General features: G+C 45.1%; 3 protein-coding genes across 3 annotated transcripts; 2 read left to right on the plus strand and 1 right to left on the minus strand.

The window, feature by feature from the left end:
- Nucleotides 1–11,061: 11,061 nt before the first annotated feature.
- On the plus strand, nucleotides 11,062–12,088 carry PSV08DRAFT_319326 (uncharacterized protein). Its single transcript, XM_066092676.1, has 5 exons — nucleotides 11,062–11,172; nucleotides 11,241–11,252; nucleotides 11,313–11,643; nucleotides 11,709–11,811; nucleotides 11,908–12,088. Exons 3-4 carry the CDS (start codon nucleotides 11,322–11,324, stop codon nucleotides 11,711–11,713), a joined length of 327 nt encoding a protein of 108 aa, XP_065948708.1. The 5' UTR covers nucleotides 11,062–11,172; nucleotides 11,241–11,252; nucleotides 11,313–11,321; the 3' UTR covers nucleotides 11,714–11,811; nucleotides 11,908–12,088.
- Nucleotides 12,089–19,265: 7,177 nt separating this feature from the next.
- On the plus strand, nucleotides 19,266–21,231 carry PSV08DRAFT_185404 (uncharacterized protein; the record flags this gene model as incomplete). The annotated part of the gene is made up of 2 exons (XM_014221971.2): nucleotides 19,266–20,044; nucleotides 20,097–21,231. The coding sequence occupies 2 exons, from the start codon at nucleotides 19,266–19,268 to the stop codon at nucleotides 21,229–21,231; spliced, it is 1,914 nt and encodes a 637-aa protein (XP_014077446.2).
- Nucleotides 21,232–22,515: 1,284 nt separating this feature from the next.
- On the minus strand, nucleotides 22,516–24,721 carry PSV08DRAFT_378613 (uncharacterized protein; the record flags this gene model as incomplete). The annotated part of the gene is made up of 4 exons (XM_014221969.2): nucleotides 22,516–22,859; nucleotides 22,936–23,452; nucleotides 23,511–24,525; nucleotides 24,662–24,721. The coding sequence occupies 4 exons, from the start codon at nucleotides 24,719–24,721 to the stop codon at nucleotides 22,670–22,672; spliced, it is 1,782 nt and encodes a 593-aa protein (XP_014077444.2). The 3' UTR covers nucleotides 22,516–22,669.
- Nucleotides 24,722–24,924: the final 203 nt, after the last annotated feature.

Consider the following 24,924-nt stretch of genomic DNA (forward strand, 5'->3'; position numbering starts at 1 on the left):
TTAAACTCTTATTAGAGCTAATATCTTTAGACTCTCTTAAACTTATTAAAGCTATTCTATAACTTAACTATTCCTCTTTTTAAAAATAAAAGGTATTACTACTAAAAGAGTACTAACTTTATAATAACTTTCTATTATATATAAATAGGCTATATATTTTTTCTAAGTTAATTCTTTATACTTATCTTATATAAGAAGTATATAATTAGATTTCTTTTATCTACTTTAGTACTAAGAAAACCTACTAATTACTAGCTTAAAAGTACTATTAGAAAGGTATAGAAGCTTCTTATAAAAGATATATTTAGAACTATATAGTATACTAAAAGGTATATTTAAGATAGACCTAAGTTTCTAGTATAATTTACTCTCTTCTAATTCTTAATAAGCCTATATAGTACTTATATATAGACTTTAAGAAGTTCCTTTAAAATAGATCTAGTTATAATATAATTATAGTTATTATTAACTACTTCTTAAAGTAAGCTATCTTTATCTCTTATTATAAGACTATTATAGTAAGAGGTATAGCTAAGCTATTTATTTAATAAGTATACTATTTTAGCTATATACTTAAAACTATTATTTTAGATAGAGGCCTATAGTTTATCTTTTAATTCTAGTTTAAGTTCTATTAGATTCTAAGTATTAAAGTTAAACTATCTATAGCTTACTATAAGAAGATAGATAGCTAAACTAAGATTATAAATAAGTATATTAACTAGAAACTACGCCTATTTATAACCTACTATTAGAATAACTAAAGTAGATTATTACCTCTAATTAATAAAGCCTAAATTTCCTTACTCTATTTCTCTATTAGAATATCTCTATACTAGATTCTATATAAAATAGAACTATAATAAAGCTAGGATTAGAACTAAACTTTAAAACTCTCTTCTACTTCTAATAAGTTAAATTAAGTAGAGGCTTTTATATTAGCTAGCTAAATATATAAAGCTTAGAAAATTACTAAAAAATAACTTAAGAAAATCTAAGAATAGATATAAACTATAGTAAACTAGTACTAATATTCTATTAACTAGAAGGTAGGAGATTAAGTCTTCTTAGATACTTATAATCTTAACTTAGGCTATCCTAGCTAAAAGCTATTTAATAAATAAGAAGAACTATTTAAGGTATTAAAATAGGTAGAAAACTCTTATTAGCTCTAGCTACTAGAAGAGTCTTAGATTTATAATGTCTTTACTTTAAAACTCCTATATAAAGACCTCTAAGATTCTCTCTTAAAATAAGAAGTACTTAAACCTTTAAGTATTCTAATTTATAGTATAGATAAGTAAAAAGTTAAAGAAATCTTAGCTAGTAAGTTATATTACTTAAAGTTAAAGTATTAAGTAAAGTAGATTAGATATAATTTAGACTTTACTTAGTACCTTATCTCTAACTTTATAAGAGTATTTTATAAACTTAAACTCTTTTATAAATAAAACTTAACTAAACTAGAACTACTTTAAGCTCTATTAAGGTAAGTCTAAGCTTAGAAATAAAATAAAGATAATATAACTTTACTATAAGATAATTAAATTTAAAAAAAAGAAAAAGAAAATTAAAATTTATAATAGGTATTAGAAATAGACTAAAAACTTTTATAAAAAGAACTTAAACCCCCTCTAAACCCTCTACTATTACTTAAACCTCTAACTTAGAAGTAGTAGTAGTAGTACTATCCTCTAGGCTATAATAGTTAGAAATAGACTACGTAACTACGTCTAAATCCTCCCTCTTCTTACTACCTCTTCTCCTACCTCTACCTAACTAATAATAAAGAATAAAAGCTAAAGTAGCCGCGAGGCTAATAATAGCCTACTTTAGGCTTACTATCTAATTCTCTAAATAACTAAGATAGTCTTAAATCTCTACTAAGACTTAGTAGCTAGTAGCTAATAGCTATATAACTAATAACTTCTTCTCTTAATTATAAGTTACTTAGACTTAGTAGGCTAAAACTAAGGTAGTCTTCTCTACTACCTTCTTAGCGGGGTAATAATTAGTATCTAAATCTTCGCCCTTATAAGTAATAGCGTAATAATCTATAGTAGTAATAAAATTTATAAACTTATTAGTAATATACTTTAGGACTTAACTAAGTTAGTAAACTATTATTACTAATTAGAGTAATTAAACTTATAAGTAAGTACTTCTCCTTCTACTAAGTGTAATAATTATACTTCTTAGACCCCTCTAAGTTAAAATTAAAATTAATATTAAAAATACCGCGTGTAAAAGCATAAAGTAAATAAAGATAAATAAGGTAATACGCCTTTAGTAATATACTAGTAAGATAGTAAAGTAGTATAATATATATATATATATATATATATATATAGATATAGAAAAAGTTTTATTATTATTATTAATATAGAGGTAAGGTAGCGTAGTATTAATATATCCTATAGGTAAATAAATAGACTAATATTATATACGTAGAAAAACACTAGCCTCTATTCTAAATTAGGTAAAATAGTAGGTAGTGATATTATAAGTAAAAAGTTTAGATAGTTTTATAGTAAAAGTTCTTAATAGCTTAGAATAAGCTACTAAAGAAGAGGGGAGGTAGTATAATAGCTAAGCTACTAATATAACTAATATCTAAATAGAGTCTAAACTAGTTTCTCTTAGAGACTAGTAGAAACTATAAAGATATAAAAGCCTACTATCTATAATAGCTTATTTAGTAGTTTTTTAATATCCTTTTATATAAGGCCTATAAGTATTAAATTAAATTTTAGATTACTTATATTCTATGCACTTCTATATACCTCTAGAGTAACCCTACGTTTAAAATAAATCTAATTCATCTTGCCTACGCCGTTACACCTTCGCTACTACTAGCTAGGCTGTTACTACCTAGGGGTACGAAAGTATTTATAGTGGGGCTGCGTAAGAGATGGAGCTAAGCCTAATTAAGTAATTAATTTGGTTTTAATATAATATATCGCTACCTTAAGTAGTAATTACAGCCTTATATTAGTGCCTTATAGTATTTACTATAGACTGTAGATACTCTAGAGTAATAGCTTTCTAGGCCTCTATTATAATCCTCTAAAGCTAATTATAATTATAAGAATTATCTAATAAATCTAGATAATACTCTTATATCTAATCTTCTATCCTTGCTTATACTAACTTAATAGGGTTTAAATTTAGTAACTAAGCTAGCTACTATATTACTGTTAAGAGTATAGCTCGAGTAGAAGTAATATAAGACTTCCGGTGTCAAGCTTCTTGTTGGTTGGTTTTCGCAGATAGAGCGGCAGGGTGCAATATTGGACGTAACGTGCAAGTAGAATAACTCTCTGTATTGTACTTGTACTCAAAACTTAAGTTGAACACATCGAGCCATAAGGGCTCAATGCCTATGCTATATACTAAGGGAATGTCCTATGTTCCATATTGTCCTACATGTGTCATGTTGTCCCATGCGTGGTACTTCGTGGGACATCGTGGGATCCGTGGGACACACGTGACTTGTCTCATGGTGGCGTTCCGCCAAGACCGTGGGACGCGGGGCGCTCATGCGTCATTGGTCTATATGTTCTTGTTACTTCGTGAGGCCTTGACATGGGCTTCTTCCTTTATTCTTCCTTTATCTTCTGGCTGTCCCTTCCTTAGGTTCGTAACACTATCCTCCCCTTCCTGGCTTCATGTCCTCATGAGCTAACTTGTCATGGTCTCTAGAAGTACTGCGCATCGTCATTCCGTTGGTGATCGAATTAACCGTACTGGGGGACTCGCGATGGTTTCTTGTCAATATTGTGCGAAGCGGGGTCTGGAGTGTCGAATGTCGTCGTTGAAGAAGGAGTGTGGGAATTGTTATCGGAATGGTGTGAAGTCGTGTGTTCCGGTGGAGGTTCCGGTTCCGAATTTCGAAAAGTTGGATCAAGAGTTGGCGCGTCTTGAACAACAAGAGGCTGAGGTTGATGCAGCGGAGTCTGCAGCTCTGGAGGCGCTAATGGCGGCGCGTGCGAAGAAAGATCGTCTTCGTAAACAAAGGAAAATCCTGAAACGTCGTGAACAACAGTGGGTTGACGAGTCGGGAAAGTATGTCGAGGATATTGAGGCGTTGGAGGCCATGGAGTGGGCAAATCGAGAGGTGTCCACCTTGGAGGGTGGCCTGATGCCGGGTACTCCTGCTTTGGATTGGAGTGTCTTCATGCCTACTTTCTTGGAGGGTGATCCGGGGTTCGCGGAGGCGATTGGTGATACTGTGCCAGGCGCTGGCGGCAGTTCGTGAGGTTGGTCTCTGGTTCCCATGTGTTTTCGCTGTCTGGGTATCCTAACCATTTGACTAGGTATTCGGTTTTGTTATTTTTAATTCGGTGGGATATAATTCTTTCGACTTCAAATTCGTTTTCTTCTTCGGGTTCGTAATGGAATGTTTTCTGTAGTGGCGTTTCGGGGTCTGCTGGTTCCAATAGTCGTACATGGAATTTTGGGTGTATCTTCGCGTCGGCTGGCAAGTCGAGTGTATAAGTAACTGGTCCGTTTTGTTTTGAAATTAAAAATGGTCCGACTTTGACGTGGTCTAGTCCCTTGCTTGGACGTTGGGTGCGAAGGTTCTTCGTGAGTAGATATACTCTATCCCCCTTCTTTAGCTGAGGTGCCATTTTTCTTTTCTTGTTCTGATAGGAAATGCTTTGGCGTTGAGCCTGTTCGAGTGACTCTCGTAGTTCTTCGTGGATTTTCTTAAGTTGTTCAGCCGTTGCGATGGCTGCTTCTGTCTTTAAGCTTGGATATGTTCTAGTAAAGAGATTTGGATGTCGTCCGTGGTTGGCGAAAAACGGTGTTTTGCCTGTTGCTTCTGATGTTTTGTTGTTGTATGCCATCTGTGCCATAGGTAGTAGTTGTACCCAATTGTCTTGCTGATGATTGGCGTAAATCCTGAGATATGTCTTCATTGTTCGATTTGTTCGTTCGGTCTGTCCATCGGTTTGCGGGTGGTAAGCTGTCGATAGCTTTCTCTTAGTCCCGATTGCTGCGAGTAGCGTCGTCCAAAAGTTGGATGTGAATAGTTTGTCTCTATCGCTGATGATTGACTTTGGTATTCCGTGATGTCGAATGATCCGGTCGTGGATAATGTGTGCTAAGTCCACTGCTGTGTAGTCGTTCCTGAATGGTATGTACTCCGCTTGCTTTGTAAAGCGATCCACTACAACAAGTATCGCGTTGTAGGTAACCTTGGTCGTTGGATCCTTTGAAGCTGGTAATCCTGTGACAAAGTCCATAGAGATGTCTGCCCACGGTTCTTGTGGCAGTTCTAAAGCTTGCATCTCTCCGTATGGTGCATGTGTGCTATGCTTGTTCTTCTGGCATTCTGCGCATTTGGCGATGTATGCTGTAACCTTGTCTTTCATGCCTTTGAATTGGTAATTCCGTTGAATGAGTTCCATCGTCCTGGCGATTCCTGGATGTCCGTGTACAGGATCGTTATGATGTTCTTCGATGATGGTTTGCTGTACTTCTTCGGGTACGTCGTTCCCGATTTTCATAATGATGCTGAGTTCGTGTGCGGGCCCTAATGTCCCGTCTTCATTGGTCCTGAGTATGGGTCTGTCGACTATCGTCTTAGTTCCTGCGATGTCGTGTCGTCGGCTGAGAGCGTCGGCTCTTCCGTTTTCTTTTCCTGGTGTGTAGACAATCTTGAACTTGTATTGTCCTAGTAGTTCAGCCCATCTGGTCTGTCTTCGGTTGAGTACCTTCGTCGTTGTGAAGTGTACTAGGTTCTTGTGATCCGTGTAGATCGTGAGTTCTGAGCAGCTTTCTGCGTATACTCTCCAGTGTTGTAAACATGCTACGATAGCTAGTAGTTCTTTGTCGTGTACGTCGTATCGTTCTTCTGGTCCTGAGAACTTCCTTGAATAGTATGCTACTGGGTGCCATTTGTCGTTGATGAATATGCTGGCACAGCCTCCTAGGGCTAGGTCTGATGCGTCCGTTTCAATCTTCATTGGTACGCCTGGGGTGAATATCCTAAAGCATGGTGGTGTAATACATGCTGTCTTGAGCTTGTTGAAGGCTTCGTCTGCTTCCTTGCTCCACACGAACGGCGTGTCCTTGCGCGTGAGTCGTGTCATTGGTATCGCGATCTTTGAGAAGTTCTGAATGAATTGTCGGTTAAAGTTTACAAATCCTAAGAATGATTGGATCTCTGTAACTGTGGTTGGTGTCGGCCAGTCCTTGATGACTTGAATCTTCTCTTCGCTCATCTGTACTCCGTTGACTCCTACTGTGTAGCCTAAGAAGTCGACCTTGGTCTTGTGGAATTCACACTTCTTCAGCTTGAGTCTAAGGCTGTGTTCACCTAAAGCCTTGAGCACTGTCTTCACATGTCTTATGTGATCCTTCTCATCTTCTGAATAGATAAGGATGTCGTCCAGGTAGGCGATAACGAATATGTCTAAGTATGGCCTAAGTACGTCGTTGATAAGTTCCTGGAACGTTGCTGGGGCGTTCGTAAGCCCAAATGGCATGACTAGATACTCGTAATGTCCGTATCGAGTTCTGAATGCTGTTTTCCATTCTTCACCTTTCTTCATTCTGATAAGGTGGTATCCATCTCGGAGATCTAGCGCCGTGAAGATCTTCGCACGAGATAATCGATCCCTGAGCTCTGTGATGTTCGGTAGTGGGTATCGATTCTTTACTGTGATGTCGTTGAGTCGCCGATAATCGACACATAGTCGATCCGTACCGTCCTTCTTTGGTACAAACATAATTGGATATCCTGCTGGTGACTTCGATGGTCGTATGTATCCCTTGGCTAGACTCTTGTCGATGTACTCTCTTAGTACCTTGAGCTCTCTTTCCGATAGTTGATATATGGGCCCGAAAGTCGGTGTCTTTCCTTCCTGTAAGACTATCTCATGGTCCCAGGGTTTATGCTCTGGTAACGCTGTTTCGTCTACCACTTCCTGAAATAGATGTTCGTATTCCTTATACTGTTCAGGGAACTCTGGAGTTGCGCTGTTCTCCCTTCCTCTCGCTTCGTGATCCGTTGGCCTAGTTTCGGTATCTGCGGAGTGTGGCTTCCTATCCTGGGAACTACCTTTCGAGTACGCTCTTCTCTCGGCGTTATTGCACTGCTTGGCAATGTTACTCTCATCTACCATCGAACTCTGCCGATGCGTAGGCTGGCTTGCGGTTGCGTCCGTTCCGCAGCACTCAAATTGAAACACCTTCGACTTCCAGTCGATCCGCGGGTTGTGTTTCCTGAGCCATGGGAGTCCTAAAATGATGTCGTGGGTAGCTAGTCCGATGACGTCTAGGTCAATCTCCTCCACATGCTCCTGGATGCTGAGTGTCACTTTTCTGACCTCGTGTGTAATCTCGTTTTCATTTGGCATTGGCTCGCCGTTGGCTACGTGTAGTGGGTAAGGCTGTTGTTTCCGTCGTACCTCGAGTCCGGCTCGGGTTACTACGTGCGCTGAAACATAGTTTGCCTGTGATCCTGAATCCACTAGTGCCTGCATCCGTATTCCGTTAAGCTTCGTCTTGAGCTTTATCAATCCTAGGGATTCTAGTACGTTGATTTCCCTGGAGGGGCCTTGTTGCCCTGTCGTTGGCCTAAAAAAGACTCTTCTTGTCGATATCCGTAGTAGTCTCTTGCCACTGCATGCTTCTCGCATTCGTTGCTGAGGCATGTGTACCATTGGTCTTCCCTGCATTCCGTCGAGGGACCGTCTGGGTACTGCACTTCGTATGCTGTTTGCATCTGTATAATGTCCTGGGGGTCTTCTCGTCCCGGAAAGTGCATTTTTTCTCGCTTGTCCCATAGGTGTTTTGGGCAGCTGTCGTCCTTGCATTCGTACCATAGCCATTTGCACTTAGGCATGCCTTTTGCGTGCTGTGGGCTCCATCCAGCTCCTCTCTTGTCCGAGTAGTGAGTTGGGCAGTAGTCATGCGTACACGCGGTCCATGATATACTCGCGTGGTTCCTGTTCCTTGCGTCGTACCAGTACCATACAGGTTCGCAGGAGTTGTTCCGTCCTTGCGTCTTCTGTACTCGTGTTTCCCCTTGGGGCGTGAGTCCCTGTTCTAACCTCGTAATGTTGGCCGTGATATGCGTATACGTTGGCAATCGCTGAGTTGTCTTGATCTTGTAAAAGTCGATGTCTGATCGTAGGTGCCATAGCGTGTTGTATTTGTCGAGTAGTGTCTTGTTATCGTTGTAGGCCTCGTTGGGTCGTCCAAGTAGCATGGATAGTGCGTTGATCCATTTGTCTACTTCTGCTGGGTTGTCTCTTGAATAGGTCTCGGGTGAGTCTGGTATCGCGCTGTCTTGCCTCTTTACGTAGGGCGTCGATGGTCTGTTTTCTTCCTGGAATCGTGCCATCTTCTCGTATTTAGACGCGAGGGATTGTTCTTCCTCGTCTGGCGTCTCATATTCCTCGTCGCTGACTGGTTCAGCTTCGGATGTGTCCTCAGACGTAGTTAGGGTTAGGTCGTCTAATCCGCTAATGACTTCCGTATCGTCTGGGTGATATTTGATCTCTGGTCGGGTGATAACGTTCCATGATTCGTTGTCATCTAGCTCCGACTTGTGGTGTAGGACGTTGAGCTGTCGTTTAACCTTGTTCTTGCTCATACAGTTGCGTGCTATGTGGCCTTCCTTGCCACATGCGTAGCAGTTGATTTTCTTCTTGTCGTCCTTATCCTTCTTGTAGTGAGGCTTGCTAGGTCCCTTTCCTTGATTGATGTTGTCGAGGTGCATAGGTTCATATCCATTGGTTGCGTATGCGCCGGGTGTCCTAGGCTGATAGCTCCTCTGTCGTCCCTGGTTGGGCTGTGAACGTCGGTGATGTTGTTGTCGAGGCCGATCGTTCCTATTGTCGTAGTTGCGCGTTCCCTGGTTGAATAGTCGTTCTTCCAATGCGAGCTCGTATAGCTCATTGTCGAGTCGAATAGCTTCTGCTATGAGTTCGTCGAGGTTGGTGACGTTGGCTCCACTTCTCATGAGTTCTCTGCGCACCATTGGCTTGAGGCCCTGTCGGTACATGCGCATAAGAGCGTTGTCGTCCCATTCAATGTTCGTTGCGTATTGCTGGAATTGAGTCGTGTAATCGGCGGCAGACCTGGTTTGGCGTAGGGTCTGAATCTTTTGTTCCGCGATTAGGGATTCCTTGAAGGGTGAAAAGTTTTGTCGCATCTTGGCTTTGAAAGCATCCCAGTCTTCGACTAGGTTAGCATTCTCGTTGTCGTCAACAGAGTCGTCCATGTATCGTCTGATAATAGGGTTGGACCATTTCTCTGCGTCACCTCGGTGGTAACTAGTGGCTAAGACGACTTTGTCCTTTTCGTCAATCTTGTCGCCGGCCAAGTGGAAGTATCGGTCGACCTGGAGGAGCCAGGCTTCGAGTTTGTTGCGGTCGCCATGGTAAAGGTCAGGCTTGTAGGCGTTGGCTGCAGTTCCTCCGGTCTGGGAAGCGGCTGGGGTGTCCATTGCAATATCGCTCATCGTGAGGGTGTTCAAAGTGTTAAGAGTATAGCTCGAGTAGAAGTAATATAAGACTTCCGGTGTCAAGCTTCTTGTTGGTTGGTTTTCGCAGATAGAGCGGCAGGGTGCAATATTGGACGTAACGTGCAAGTAGAATAACTCTCTGTATTGTACTTGTACTCAAAACTTAAGTTGAACACATCGAGCCATAAGGGCTCAATGCCTATGCTATATACTAAGGGAATGTCCTATGTTCCATATTGTCCTACATGTGTCATGTTGTCCCATGCGTGGTACTTCGTGGGACATCGTGGGATCCGTGGGACACACGTGACTTGTCTCATGGTGGCGTTCCGCCAAGACCGTGGGACGCGGGGCGCTCATGCGTCATTGGTCTATATGTTCTTGTTACTTCGTGAGGCCTTGACATGGGCTTCTTCCTTTATTCTTCCTTTATCTTCTGGCTGTCCCTTCCTTAGGTTCGTAACAATTACTTCTACGCCTCTCTCTTATAGAGTACGTTTTATATCTTAAGCTAAGTATAGCTTAGTATTATCCTATATAAAAAGTAGATTTAGATTACTTATTACCTACTTACTTATAAAAGGTATAATTTATTTATAATAGTAAGCTCTATTAATTAATCTCTAAGCCTTTTCTTAAAAGAGATAAAGACCTTTTTAACTTCTATTAAAGTAGTCTTAGAATATCTAACTCCTTCTTTATAAGATTCTATTTACTAGGTAAGTAGACTCTAGTTATTTATATAGAAGCTAAGTTATATATATATCTTAATAAGAGGCTTTAGTTACCTACGTTTCGTTACTTTAAAGCACGCGATTCTATTATTTAATAGTCTAATCTTAGTGCTCTAAGGCCTATTAGAGTTAATCTATCTAAATCTACTTATTATTTAGTAGCTTCTAGTATACTTTTCTTCTTCTATACTCTTTCTCTTAAAGAGCGTTCTAAATATACTACTTAAAGGCTTACTAGCATAGGTAGAAGTAAGTAGTAAGTTTTTAGTAGCTTATTTATTAGATATAGTAGCTCTATTAGATAAAGTTAATTAGCTTATTAATTTGCTTATAGCTAAGTTTACGAGGTCTACTACTCTTTTTTTTAGGGGTAATAAGTATAGATAACTGTTACACGGGGTTGGGTGCTAATACTTCTCTGGCTCGGTCCGGGTTAGGGCGAGTAGGAATAGGGACTAGCTCCGTGAGAGTTGTCTGGCGATTCGTAGTGGAAAAGAGTTATGGATGTAACCGGGTTTTGACAACGCTAATCTATTGGATAGACTAACATGTAACTATCTTGTGAAGTAACAATACTAGTAAGAAAGTACAATTTGAGTTGACCACAACGAGAGTAATAATGAAATCCATCCATCCTTATATCCTCATTGCTTCCAGTCCTGCCATCTTGTTCATCTCTCCTTGGCGAGATGGTAGAGATGGCACTGCCATCTCTCGGCGTCCTGCCATCTCAGATGGCTGGCCTTGGCGAGATGGCACATCACGTGACTCCGAGCCCCGCAATGATCCATTACCTTTTGACGTGGACGTCCCTAGGCCTTCAGCCGTCTCGTCATTTGTCAAGGAGAGAATCCTTCTTGTTACTTGTAACATTACCTCCCCTCTTAGGGCTATCGTCCCGATACCCTGGAATATCGTTATCCCGTGCCGCGTGTTGAGACGCTGGCTGCATATAAGGTCAGAGCCCGCCCACTCGTTGTAGCCGTCTCTGCCTCGTAGCCTTCCTAACCATGCCCAAGGTCCAGCCTTCTCGTCGTGTTCGTGCTCAAAAGTCCAACGAGGAGCGTTACTCTCGCGCTGACCGCGTGAAAGAGCAGGGGAACGAAATGACCGTTTACCGTTGTAAGCGTTGTGAAGAGAAGAAGCTTCGCTGTTTCGTGGACACCGCCACTGGGCGTTGTGCTGGTTGTATTTCCGTCGGTGCTGAGTGCAGTCTGTTTGTTTCTGAGGAAGAGTGGGAGAAGGTTCAGCGCGAGAAGCGGCAAAAGCGTTTGGAGCTGGCGCGCATCGAGGAGGACGCTGCACGAGTTCGTCGGGAACTCTTGGAAGTTGAAGCTCGGGAGCATGATTTTGCCGATCGTGATCTTGCCATTCTGAACTTCCAGGATCGTGCAAAAGAACAGGCCGAGGGGAGCTCAGCCCCTGGGGGTACGGGCCTTCCTGTTGTCGAACCACCGCTATCCGAACCGTCGGCTGATCTGGGCGGGTTACAGGCTGATTTCTACGATCCCTCTTTTGATTATTCCTTCCTCTTCGAGGGGCTTCCCCTCGCTTCTCCGGGTGCTTCCGGTGGTATTCACGTACCAGTGACTTGCAGTTCGTCAGGTTTCCTTCAGGTTCCCAGGTGTTATGGCTATCCGGCCATCCTTGCCACTTGACCAAGTACTTCCACTGACTACCGATTTTCCGCAGGTCCCTAATTTCTTCGACCTCGTACTCGTCGTCTTCGAGCTCTATGTCCGTTGCTAGCTCGGCATCTGGAGGTGCTGGTTCCAGGAGTTTCTTGTGAAAGACAGGGTGGATTCGCATGCCTTGTGGGAGTTTCAACTTGTAGTTTACTTTTCCTATTTCCTCTAGGATTTCGAATGGTCCTACTCGGAGGTTGTCCAATTTTCTGCATGGTCGTTTAGTTTTCAGGTTTTGTCGTGACAAGAAAACTTTGTCCCCCTTCTTAAAGGTTGGTCCCTCAATCCTTAGTTTATTCGCTGCTTTGGATGTCGTGAGGTTCCGTTGAGCTATGTTCTTGCTCAATTCTTCGTGCAGTTCTCGCATAAGCTTTGCCTTGTCGTCTGCTCCTACCGCGATACTTTCAATGTCCTTTGGATCTCGATGAGCAACCGGCTCATATCCGTAGTTCGCGTAGTGCGGCGAATGCTTTGTCGTTGCGGATTTCGTGCTGTTGTAGGCCAATTGCGCTGTTGGTAGCAACTCTACCCAGTTGTCCTGCAATTTGTTGGCGTACATCCGTAAGTACTGTTCTAATGTCTGGTTCGTTCTTTCCGTCTGGCCATCGGTTTCCGGGTGAAAGCTCGTCGAAAGCTTTTTCTTAACACCTAACTTCGCCAAGAACGTGCTCCAGTATTTAGACGTAAACAGTTTATCACGATCGGTGATGAACTCTTCAGGTATCCCATGCTCTGACACCATTGCCTTAGAAACTTCGTACGCGCACTCGTCTGCCGTAATTGTTTCTTCCGTAGGCACGAATTTTGCTCCTTTAGTCAATCGACATACGATGACTAGGACTGTGTCGCATAATCGTCCGGATCCTGGTTCTCGCGATTTCGGGAGCTTCACTATGAAGTCCATCGTTACACTTGTCCATGGTCTAGATGGTGGCTGTAAGGGTTGTAACAGGCCGTAGGGCTTATGTCTCTTGGGCTTGTTCTGGTGACATGCCAAACAGTTGCCTAGTATTTCCTGCACCTTCGTACGCATACGTGGTATCGCAAACACCTTAGACAGTCGTCTAACCATTTCGTCGACTCCTGCATGTCCGTATTCCTTGGACTCGTGCAGTTCCTTGATGAGACTCGATCTCATATGTTCGGGTACGTAAGCCTTGCTCGAATCTCGGGGCTCCCGCTTGTCAGGCAGTAGTCCTGCAAGCTCGTTTTCTCCTTCTCGTGGGACCCATTCGGTGACTTTCCGTTGCCATTGCTGTTGTAGCGTTTCTACCTGCTCGGCCACCTTGGCTGTCTTAGCCAGTTCCAGCTGGTTGTACTTTAGACTGCCATCGGGCATCGTCTTGAGTAAGGCGTCATGTGGTTCCTTATGACCCTCTTCGCGCAAATCAGACCTTCTGCTTAAAGCGTCTGCTGCTCCGTTGAGCGTTCCCGCGCGGTGCGTAATCTTGAAGTCGAACTGAGCAAGCGTCTCAGCCCATCGGACTTGTCGTCGGTTGAGTTTCTTCGTTGTCATGAAACTCGTCAGGTTCTGGTGATCGGTAAAAACCTCGATCGTGTCGGGGAGTCCTAACAGGTATACCTCCCATTGTTCAAAGGCATCGACTACTCCAAGTAGTTCCTTATCGTGAACATCGTAGTTGAGTTCTGCTCCTGAGAACTTTCGTGAATGGTAGAACACCGGTCTCCATTTCTTATCTGGGCACTGCTGCGACAATACAGCTCCGAGTGCATAGTCAGACGCGTCGGTCTCGACTCTGGTGGGTCGTTGAGGGCTGTACATCTCGAGTACAGGCGCTTCCAGGAATATCTGCTTGATTCGATCAAAAGCCTCCTGATGTTCCTGATTCCATTTGAAACCTATTTCCTTTTTCGTAATCTCCGTAAGGGGTGCCGTGATCTTCGAGTAATCTTTTATGAACTTTCGATAATAGTTCGCAAATCCTAAAAAGGATTGAACATCCTTGACTGTGTTGGGTTTTGGCCATTCCTGTACAGTCTGTATCTTCTTTGGGTTCATTTTCACTCCTTCGGTTGAGATGATGAATCCGAGGAATTCCGTTTCCTGAGTGTGAAACTCACACTTTCCTGGTTGAAGGTATAGCTTGTATTCCTTAAGCTTCCGTAACACCTTCTTAACATGCTCGACATGTTCTTCGCGTGTGCCGCTGGAGTACACTAGTACATCGTCCAGATACGCGGTAACAAAGATTCCGAGGTATTCGTGGAGTGCGTTGTTGATGACTGATTGAAAGGTTGCCGGCGCATTCGTCAACCCGAATGGCATAACCGTATATTCGAACAGTCCGTACTTCGTCTTGAACGCTGTCATCCACTCGTGACCTTCTTTGATTCTAATTCGGTAAAATCCTTCCCGAACGTCGAACTTCGTGAACCACTTCGCTCCCTGGAGTCGATCCATGAGCTCTGTAATGAGTGGTAAGGGATATCGGTTCTTCCGAGTAACGCTGTTCAACCTCCTGAAGTCGACACATAGTCGCCACTTCCCGTTAGGCTTCTTTACGAACAAAATGGGTGAGGCCATCGGGCCTGATCCCGGTCGGATAAATCCCTTTTTCAAGTTCTTCTGGAGGTAATCCCGCAGCTCAGCATCGTGCTCGGGCGCTATAGGGTACATTCCTCCTGGGCTCAACTTTGCTCCTTCCTCCAGGATGATCTCGTGATCCCAATCCTGGTGTTCTGCTAAGTCTGTTGCTTCATTTTCCTCGAACAGTTCCTTGAACTCTCGTGTTCGGTATTCTGCTGGAATCGCCAACAGTGGTTCGTCCTTCGTGGGCGCAACCTGTGGTACCGGTCCTTCCTTCGTGGTCGCGACCTGCCGTATCCAAATGACTCCTACTCTCTGAGGGTCCTTCGCATAGATTCTCGCGATCTTATGCGGCGAGATCTGGCCTATCCTCCCGTCCTGGGGTGAGCTCTGGATAATCGGGCGCATCTCTTTACGTCTGGCTCCAGCAACCTTGTGCACAGGTTCTCGGCTGAGCAACGTCTTCTTTTGCCAATCGATGGCAGGGTTGTGTTCTAACAACCAGTCGTAGCCAATTATCATCTCTGTTTCTCCGAGATCCATAATGCTAATCTTCGTTCGGCTTTCTTGACCTGCCAGGCGTAACGATACAGCCTCGGTCTCAAGTCGAATCCAGCCGTTCCCGTATGTCGTGGGACTATCATCGGCTAATACCACTCGCATCGGCACCTTCTTGGTCCGATAGGGTATGTTGTTCTTTTCCACCACTCGGGGTGAGATAACGGTTCGTGCGGCCCCACTGTCTATGAGCGCCGTCACCTCGTGTCCGTCTATAAGTACCGTAGCCTGTAGCCGCAAGTCTTGCGCTCCCAGTTCGCGTACTTCCTTGAGGGTCGTTTTAGGACTGCCTTTACCAGCGTGACCCTGTCCCTGGTGGCATCCTAGTTTTTTGACTGCCTACCTTTCCTCTGCGTAGGAAAGTAGCCTTCGCCTGCCTTGGCGGAATAGTGTATCGTACACTGATCGTCGTAACAGAAGCTCCAATGGATATTCTGGTGCGGTATTTCTTCCTTCGCAACCTTCCTCGTTGGTCTCGGCTTCTTTACTTTGTGAATCGGGCAATCTTTTGCCTCACAAATGTTTGCTGACAGGGTGCTATGGAGATGGTCGTTCACTCCTCGAGCATCCTCAAACTGTTGTCGGTGGAAGGCGCACCCCTTCCTGCAATGCGTCCATAAGAGTCGTTCGTGGCTCTTTTCCTTTTCGGACTTTCCTGGTTCCTGCCTAGGTACCCTAGTCGTCGTGACTCTTGGTCTTGCAGCTCTGTGCATCCTGCAGTTTTTTGCATTACATTCTTCGGCGGATATCGTGCTATGGTAGTAGTCGTCTACCTTTCGAGCATTCCGTCGTTGTTCCCTATGGAACTGGCAATTGGTCGTACAATTGGTCCAGCATAGCTCCTCATGAGCTTCTTTCTTTTCTGGCTGGTGCATGTGACAATGCAGTACTCGACACTCGTTATGCCATAAATTCGTGTGGCAGCAATCGTCCTCGTTGTCCCTGGTCGCTTCTCGCTTCCTCAAGTGATAATCACACTGTCTTGGGCAGTCGACCCAACATAGACGCTCGTGTTGCTCCATTCGTTTCTTGAACGTCCGAGGTGTCTCCTCGTCATCAGGTTCCTTGAACCTGGGTTGTTCCTGGGCAGCCTTGCAGGCAATTTCCTCTGCTCTAGGCCCCGTGATTGTGACTCGTCCTTCGATGTCGCAATCATTGGCTTGGTGCCTGGTATTTCCACAAATCCAGCACTGTTGGTTTCTTAGGCGGCGTAGTACTTCGGCCCCTTCAACCTGCCAATCCGTTGGTAGTGGCTCGTCCCACTTGAAGTCTTGAAGTCCTATTGCCTCTTGTACTAGCTCAAAGGCCTCGTCGGTGGCTTGTCTTGCTTCGTCGTACAGGTCTAGGTCGCTGAGGGTCTCGTCTGGCTCCTCAGTTGGGTAAGGTGTTGCTATCCGTAGCATCCCAATCTTGACCGCTCCTTGCTTGACTTCGTTCTTCGGGCAGTCCCTGCGGAAGTGTCCTACTTCGCCGCAGCGGAGACATGCCTTACTGTCGTAACGCTTTTTGCGTTCTTCCGCGGAAAGGCCGTCGTTAAACTTTCCTCGGGTTTTGTTTTTATCCTTAGACTTGTCTTGTACCTTGCCGGTCATGTACGTGTCTCCGTCGTGATCCTTGTTACTCCGATGTCGTCGGGTGTTGGCGAAGGGTGGCCCTGGTCTGTATCCTTTCTGGGTTTCTTTCCGTTCCCATAATCGCGTATCGATTCTTGTCGCCAACTCGATCAACGAGTACAGATCCTTCGGCTTTTCGTAATGTACAAGTTCGTCCTTGATATTTTCCTTCAGACCTGCTTCGTATACCGTCCGGAGTGCCGAATCGTCCCAATTGATTCGCGCCTGTAGTTGCTTGAACTCCGCCGTATAAGCTGATACTGCTTTGGTCTGCTTCAGGCGAGATATCGCTTTCTCCGCCTGGCTTTCCGCGTCTACCTCCCCGAAGATGCGTCCCATTTCCTCCTTGAAGTTGGCCCAACTGCTGAACAAGGTGCGCGTCTCGTCCTTTGTTCCTTTGTTGTCGATGTCTTTTAGAAAATCCTCCACGTAGGGCTGCATCCAGCTTGCTGCTTTTCCCTTCAGGTGTGTATTGGCCATGAGAATTTTTTCTTCGTCGTTTGGCACTTCGTTGTAACCGCAATACAACTCGATAGTGGTGAGGAACGTCCGTAACCCTTCCCGGTTACCATCGTATTTGTCTGGGGTTGCCATCTTGGGTTTCTTGATAGGCTTTTCGTTCGGTGTGGCCATCAGCTGACTCGTGAGTTGGTTGATCATATTCTGCAACTCGGCGATCTGTCTAGCCTGATTCTGGCCTTCGCGTCTAAGATTAACGAGTTCGTACTCGGGGCTCCCTGCCGCCGGCTCGTTGATACATCCCTGGGTATGACCAGTCATGTTGACGTTCTCGTCAGGCACCGGGCCTGGAATGTTGACATACTCGTTAGAGTTCTGTGACATGGTCTGAATCTTAATCGGACGCTGTTGGTTAATCCTCCACTGAATCCGTGGGTGGTCAAAGTGTTACACGGGGTTGGGTGCTAATACTTCTCTGGCTCGGTCCGGGTTAGGGCGAGTAGGAATAGGGACTAGCTCCGTGAGAGTTGTCTGGCGATTCGTAGTGGAAAAGAGTTATGGATGTAACCGGGTTTTGACAACGCTAATCTATTGGATAGACTAACATGTAACTATCTTGTGAAGTAACAATACTAGTAAGAAAGTACAATTTGAGTTGACCACAACGAGAGTAATAATGAAATCCATCCATCCTTATATCCTCATTGCTTCCAGTCCTGCCATCTTGTTCATCTCTCCTTGGCGAGATGGTAGAGATGGCACTGCCATCTCTCGGCGTCCTGCCATCTCAGATGGCTGGCCTTGGCGAGATGGCACATCACGTGACTCCGAGCCCCGCAATGATCCATTACCTTTTGACGTGGACGTCCCTAGGCCTTCAGCCGTCTCGTCATTTGTCAAGGAGAGAATCCTTCTTGTTACTTGTAACACGTAGGTAAGATAAATTAGATCTATTTTAGACGTAGGGTCACTCTAGAGGCATATAGGAGTGCGTAGGATATAAGTAATCTAAGATTTAATTTAATACTTATAGGCCTTATACAAAAGGATATTAAAAAACTACTAGATAAGCTATTGTAGACGGCGGGCTTTTATATCTTTGTAGTTCCCACTAGTCCCTAAGAGAAACTAGTTCAGACCCTATTCGGATATCGGTCGTGTTGGTGGCTCAGCCGTTACAGAAGGGATGTGCAGCTTAAGCTCCATTTACTATCTGTCTATTGCCTATGCCGCATCCCCCTTTAGCACCGCTAGCTAGGCTGTTAAATACCGATTATATAAATGATGTGAGGCGAGCCTACGATGCCTTCTTTTTGCTTCTGGCGGCTCCTGCGGAGAGTAGGTTTTCAACACGTTTTGTGGGTACTTCAGCTGGCAACCCCTCTACTTACATAAAAAGTAAAAATACTTCTCGCCACGCTAGCCCACTTTCGGCGGGAGCACGAACTCCGCAAAGCGGGATAACGTCGAAAAGTATATCGATTTTTGTATTGAGGAGTGGGTGCATAGTCCTGTGACAAGCACTAGATCCTCCACTAGATCGCCAAGCAGCCAGACCAGTGGGTAGTAACGCCGGTAGATCTTAGATAGGTTAGTATGGAGCTAAACTGCACCTCTCTTCAATTCTATTGAGGGGCTGTCGTTAGGATGTTTCATTAAGACAGCTTCTTCGATCAACTGCACCAAAATCCGCCTATCAGCAACTTATTGGTAGGCGATAAGGGATTAAACATCATGATTATTACTCACTCAAAATATGCAAGGGTGTCAAAAATAACTCATTTCGCTGATCCGATGCATGTCCTACTCATCGCTTGCGTGTCCCACCCATCCATTACCCATTCTATTGATCGAACGTGACCACAACTGACGCCATGACATGTTTCTTCTTTCTAATTTCTTCTTTCTGATCACCAGGATATGGAGAATCCCACCGGCAAAAACGGACAGGAGGCGTATGCATGTGAAATCCTGTATCACAAGGAACATCGGGTCTCTGGTCTTCGTGCCGGTCATTGTCACAATTGAGATTGAATTAGTAACGAGACGGAACAGATGCGATATGAACCGCCTTCTCGTTCGACTTATATAATGGCCCATTCATCCACTTCAAAACAGCATCTATTCGTATTTGAAACCCATCAATAGTCTTTCATCTGTCATTCACCTCACCTCATCCTTTTCAATATGTCTCTAGTAACACCTTCATCGTCCCAATCAGGGAGTACCCCCGTGAAACCTTTCAAAGGATTTGCGAAGGTGTTCAATTCGCCACGCACCATCTCACCATCGATCCCACTGCACGATTTGTCAGAAATCATCGAAGATGCAGTTCAGCAGGCATTGAGTACTCAACTAAGAGAGCTAATGGCTGCGATGACCAAGCAGTGCTACAAACCCATGCATTCTTTGACGGCGGAAATCAAATCTTTGAAGACCTTCATTGAGAAACGGCAAAAGCATGCGCCATTCCGCTCACTAGATGCGATTTTACTCAGAGTCGTGCTCAAACTGACCATGGCTGACACTGAGAAGATGTCGAAAACGATACCCGCTACGAGACTGCAGATGGTGCGGTCGCTAGGCTATCCTTATGACCAAGTCACATCTATCAGGCTATACTCCAATCTGAACGAGTTAGCTGTTTACACAGATTCTTTTCCGATACAGGAAGAGCTGAAGAAAAAGGAGAGCGTGGCGGCTATGGCGGATGCGCTTGGCCTTGAACACGAATCATCGATCAAACTGGACACCTACTGGGTTGTCTTGCACGAATACGACATTCCATCCGATTATCTGTGGAATTGCAAGAAACATCTCCAAGAGATGAAATCTCAGACGGGCCTCAACATCAGTGAAGTTAAGTACTCGGGACAGAAACTCTTGTGGGGCTTCAGTACTCCTTCTGAGGCCATACAGGCGTGCCAGAAACCTCTGTACTTTGCAGGAGACCACGCAATAGCTATGTGAGTATGATCGAATGTGCATGGAAGTAGGAGTCGTACTGATTTAGCTTAGGGCTTATGATCAACGTGCCACAGCTGTATTCTGCAGGAGATGTGGTGGCCCAGGCCATATGGCTGACAACAAGCAATGCCCAAATGTCTCTCTCAGAAAAGACCAGGGCTGGCCGTGTCTCATCTGTGCCGAGAATCATAACGTTCAAGGAGACACTCAACCGTGCCCAAACAAAGGCAACAAAGCATCTCACCGCTGCCTGAACTGCAGGAAAGCCGGACTTGCTGATGACAAGCATCGAACTGATTCATACGACTGCCCCGCGCCAAATACGGTCAAATTCCGCGCAACCTGGAAAGCCATGGCGGCCAGTCTTCCTGATTGGGCAGTGGGCATCGATTTTCCAACCACAGATCAACTGCGTTCTCAAGTTGAGGGAGGAACCATGAAGCAACCCAAGGGGCCCAATGAAAGCAAGGGAAAGGGCAAATCCAATGCCCGAGTCCAAACGGGCGGAGAGAATTCTCGCCCAGGCACATTTGTTGTGAACAGGGGAGGTTTGATGGCACCCAAGAACACCAAGCAACCGGCACCAGAACCTGAGGCGATGGAGGTTGTCGATGTTGAACCGAGCGCCGACAAGTCCAAAAACGGGGCTACCCGGGAAACGGCAATGCTGGTATCATCCCAGGGCTCTCTCGGTTCAAGCTCTGCCAGCACTCCCCGAAAGAAGACTGGGCCTGCCAACAACCAGACCTCAATTTTTGGCTGGGTTGAACGAATTGGCTCCCCTTCCAAGAGCCCCACAAGTACCGCATCGAGTGCTGGCAACAAAACAAGTACCAACACTCCAGTTCGTGGCGGAAAAGGTGGCAAGACCGGGCCCAACCACAAGAGGGGAGATGTCGCAACTACCATTGCGGAGGGCAGAAAGAGGGCCCGTACAGAATCCGAATCGAGTTTACGGGGCTCTCGTTCCAGGCGCAGAGTTGACGTTGACGATTTTGACACGGCCAGCTCTTTAGCGGAGTCCTCTAGTTCCCAACAACAGGCTACTAACACTGTCGACTCTACCAAAAAACATGGCAAGGGCAAGGGCAAGGGCAAAGCACCCGTTGAAACAAGAGACAGCGACGTTGAATGTGTTGAAGAGTCAGAATACTTTGACGATTCGGAAAGTGATGGATACAACTAATCGGTATTCTTCAGTCGTTCAATCTTTCACCCATTCATTCACGAAACCATTCATTCGTTTATAAACAAGTATTGTATCTAGTCCTTCCTTCCAGAGAGTTTACTATTCAAACTCACCTTTCTCGCCTTTCTCCTGCTCCTCTAAACGGCCGGTGACTCTTAAACGCACATCACAATATCCTCCTCCTCCTTCTGCAAAACACACATTGCCTAAGCGGCCATCGCCTTTTTTTGGCATGACTTGACGTTGACATACGCGCTAAACCCTTCGAGTGATAATGTGAGGGGGGGGGGCAGCGGGTAATCAAGCTACATCCGCGCCCTCCCGTCTTCCCCACTAGCTCGAGTGACATCCCTGATAACTGATAAGTGAGGATTCAGTGGACCCGGACAACATGCTCGTTTTCGTCACTATCGGCGCACGCGGCCGGTGCATGTGGGCTTTCCTCCGTGGATCAGAAGATAGGTAGCTGGTGGGTAAAAAAACATTACACTTGTCCCAATAATACAGTAGCGCAAATGCTTAGTAAAGCTAACACTGCGGCCCTTCTTGACCATTGAAAAACATTCAATAACTTTTGTGTATACAAAACGTATTTTATCCACCCAGTCAATGTTATTTGGACCTATTTATCCCGAGAATATGAAGACTGGAGCCAACCACAGTCTCTTGACTACCTTTCTGAAGATTGCAGCCCAGATCGCAGACCTAAAAAAAGGACAATTTGAGTATCGCTGAGGACGCATTGAGTAGCTTGTAGCTCTTTTGCTACCTTATTAAAAGTGCAAAATACATATGAAGACGCGGTGCCAATGAAGATCGGGGTACTTGATAAAAAAGAATAATTAACCTAATTCAGAATGTGCAATGCCGTTATCATGATTTCAGCTGTGATGTGGGGTACTATTGCTGGAGCTGCTTTCTTCTCATCCGGCTATTTCGGTCCACCAAGAGACATTGCATTCTCAACACTAGCCACAACCATGAGTGTAAACCCCAGACTTGGGATCAATCAATCTGTTGATTCTTGATTGATAGATTGAATCATGAGAACTGTCCAGCTCAACACCAAGACGCTGCCATATCCAGCTTTTATTACTAAATTAAGGAAACTTGAATTGAAAACAAGCAAGGCAAGTCACACGCTCAATTGAAACTTTGCAAAAAAACATGCGTCGATCAATTCAATTTCATTCGCGACGTCTTCGAGGATCTATCGAATCGAAAATGAGCCTTCGGATTGATTGACTTGGATCGATCCCCAAGTCCAACAGACTCGAAATACTCAGTGGCAAATTCTGAATTTCCCCTCCCATCTCTCTAACTGACCGAAACACCAATATGCGGCAAAAAAAAACAAGGAAAAAAAAACGATCAACGATCAACTCCGCCCTATGGCACATAGGCAATAAAAAGCGCAATGCAATCAACTTCTTCATCAAAGATTACAAATACTGCACGCAACACTAGAACAACTATGCATACCCCCCGCCGACACGGCCTCACGATGCAAAAAATCATTCCCACCGATTCGAAACCCCGCAGTCGGCGGTTTCTCCGTCACACATGCATTGGCGCCAACAGCCAAAGAAGCATGCGGCTCCGCCTCGCTAACAAACTCGACGAATCTATGAAAACGCAGTCAGTGATTTCGGTTCCGCTCAATGGATCAATCAAAACCAAGTAAACGAAAAATGTGCATACTGTTTGTCACTGTTCGTGGAGGAAACACTCCACAGTTGACGCCTGACTACGTCCTGCAAGCTCACTAGCTCAGCGGGGGTTGCTTTGTTTTCCATCCACGCTATACGTTGTTGGATCCAGAGCCTCATTGACTGGGGTAAACACGATTCAGCTCCGTAGATGTACAGCTGGTACAGTACGTGGTAGAAACTGTGGGGGTTGGACTCGGGGGTGCGAGCAGTGGCGCATCGCTGGGTTGGATACCTTAGTTCATACGAGATGCCTTTTGGGGCTGGTGCTGTGTGTATGACGGGTGTAGGTGGTGCTTCAAGGTCTTCGAGGTAGCCTGCTAGCTGGGGCACGCTCGCCATCATTTCTGTCGTCAGTGCAACGATGACGGCTTCGGATGTTGCTTCTTGAGCACTTAGTTTTAGGGTCGGCGTAAGACTTCGAGATTGCCGTAGGATGAGCTGGTGGAGGCGTATGCGGGATGAGCGAACGTTGTTCCATAGATGGGCGTGGAGATGTTGAGGGTATACTTCCAATTGGGTTAGATATCCATACCAATCAATCAATACTGGATCATGGATACTTACTGTGATAGTATCCTTTGTACGCCAGATGCTCGCTCTCACCAGCGGGTAGGTGGATAGATTCAAACGGAATTTGACGGTCCAATATAAGTGCAAAGTCTTCCAGAGAGGTATCGATATTCAAAGCCTTTCCAATAATGGCAGCAGGATCATCCTGCATTGAATTCTGAATGTCCTTCTTGAACTGAAGCAACTCCATGACGATGTTCAAGAACATTTCGTGTACAGAAATGCGTGCAGCTTTCTTTTCCACTAGATTCTTAAATTCGGAAAAGTTGGGCGGTAGAGATATTTGTTGCACCCAGCAGTTCATGATGACAGTCTTGACTAGTGCCGTACACTGTTGTAGCGTGACATCAGTATGTCTCTCCTGCTTCAGAATCAAGTGTGCCACTGATACAGCACCTGCTAGATGCGTGCAGCAGTTATCCATGCCGATATGTCGTGGGATGATCAGGGCTTCGAACATGGCTGCCATGAATATAGATGCGAGTATGGAGTCCTGAGCTGCCTTCTTTGGACACAATAGAGCAGCGTTTATAACTCGTATTGCAGTAGCGTAATTGTTTGTAGCGACATCCAGCATATCCTTCCTGTGAGATTTGTTCGCAAGGCTGACTAGCCCGACAGCTGCACACATCTGTCGTAGTGCAGGCCCAGAGAAACCTGATCGAGCATAATAGCCGGGGAGATAGTGGATCAGTGACATGTTTGGATCGTCCACGATGAAGTTGTTCATGAAGAAGTTGACCCCGAGGTCGTCCAGCGGCTGATACATGACGAAGCCAGCCAATCGCAAAGGTGATTCGGGTGGTTGTTGATTTTTAGGTCGTTGAACTAACATCTTGCTGGCATGCTCATCGTCCAGAAACATTTTCCTGGCTGAAATGCGACCCCTGTTCTGTGTAACTACTCGGCTACTTTCATCGAGGAACATAAGGTCGACCATGTTGCGGTACCCTGAGCAGCCACGGCCAGCCTTGGTGCACTGTCCACAAGCAGGCTGTTTCTTGTCACACTAACAAGTGTCAGTGATGTAGGAGTGTGCAGGACGAACAGCAGTTGCCATTCAGTCGGCGAGTCATATAAACTCGAGCACAAGGAAAAGGAAGGTGGATACAACAGGGGTTCTCCATATGAAAGTGAATACTCACCCGGCTGCGCAGTTTTCTACATTCAGCGCATGCAGCTGAAGGCTTGCCGCGATACACCATTGTGTACAAGCGCTGTCACCCACGCACCGGTATTGGCGACACTCATCTCAGCATTTTGTATCCAAATGTAGGGGTGGCATGACCAGGTACGGGTTGAAGGATTGGGGCGAAAAGGAAGGAGGAGGGAATTTTCCTCCGCCCGTAGGCATATTGCTCTATCGGCGCCAAGTTGGCACCATTGGTTGGGAGACAATGCAAGGGAG

This window comes from Bipolaris maydis, assembly GCF_028858645.1.
Source record: "Bipolaris maydis strain C4 unplaced genomic scaffold PSV08scaffold_11, whole genome shotgun sequence".
Classification (NCBI taxonomy): Eukaryota; Fungi; Ascomycota; class Dothideomycetes; order Pleosporales; family Pleosporaceae; genus Bipolaris; species Bipolaris maydis.

Bases quoted from the DNA above. Each gene is read 5' to 3' on its own strand.
- PSV08DRAFT_319326 (XM_066092676.1), top strand. From the start codon at position 11,322: ATGACCGTTTACCGTTGTAAGCGTTGTGAAGAGAAGAAGCTTCGCTGT.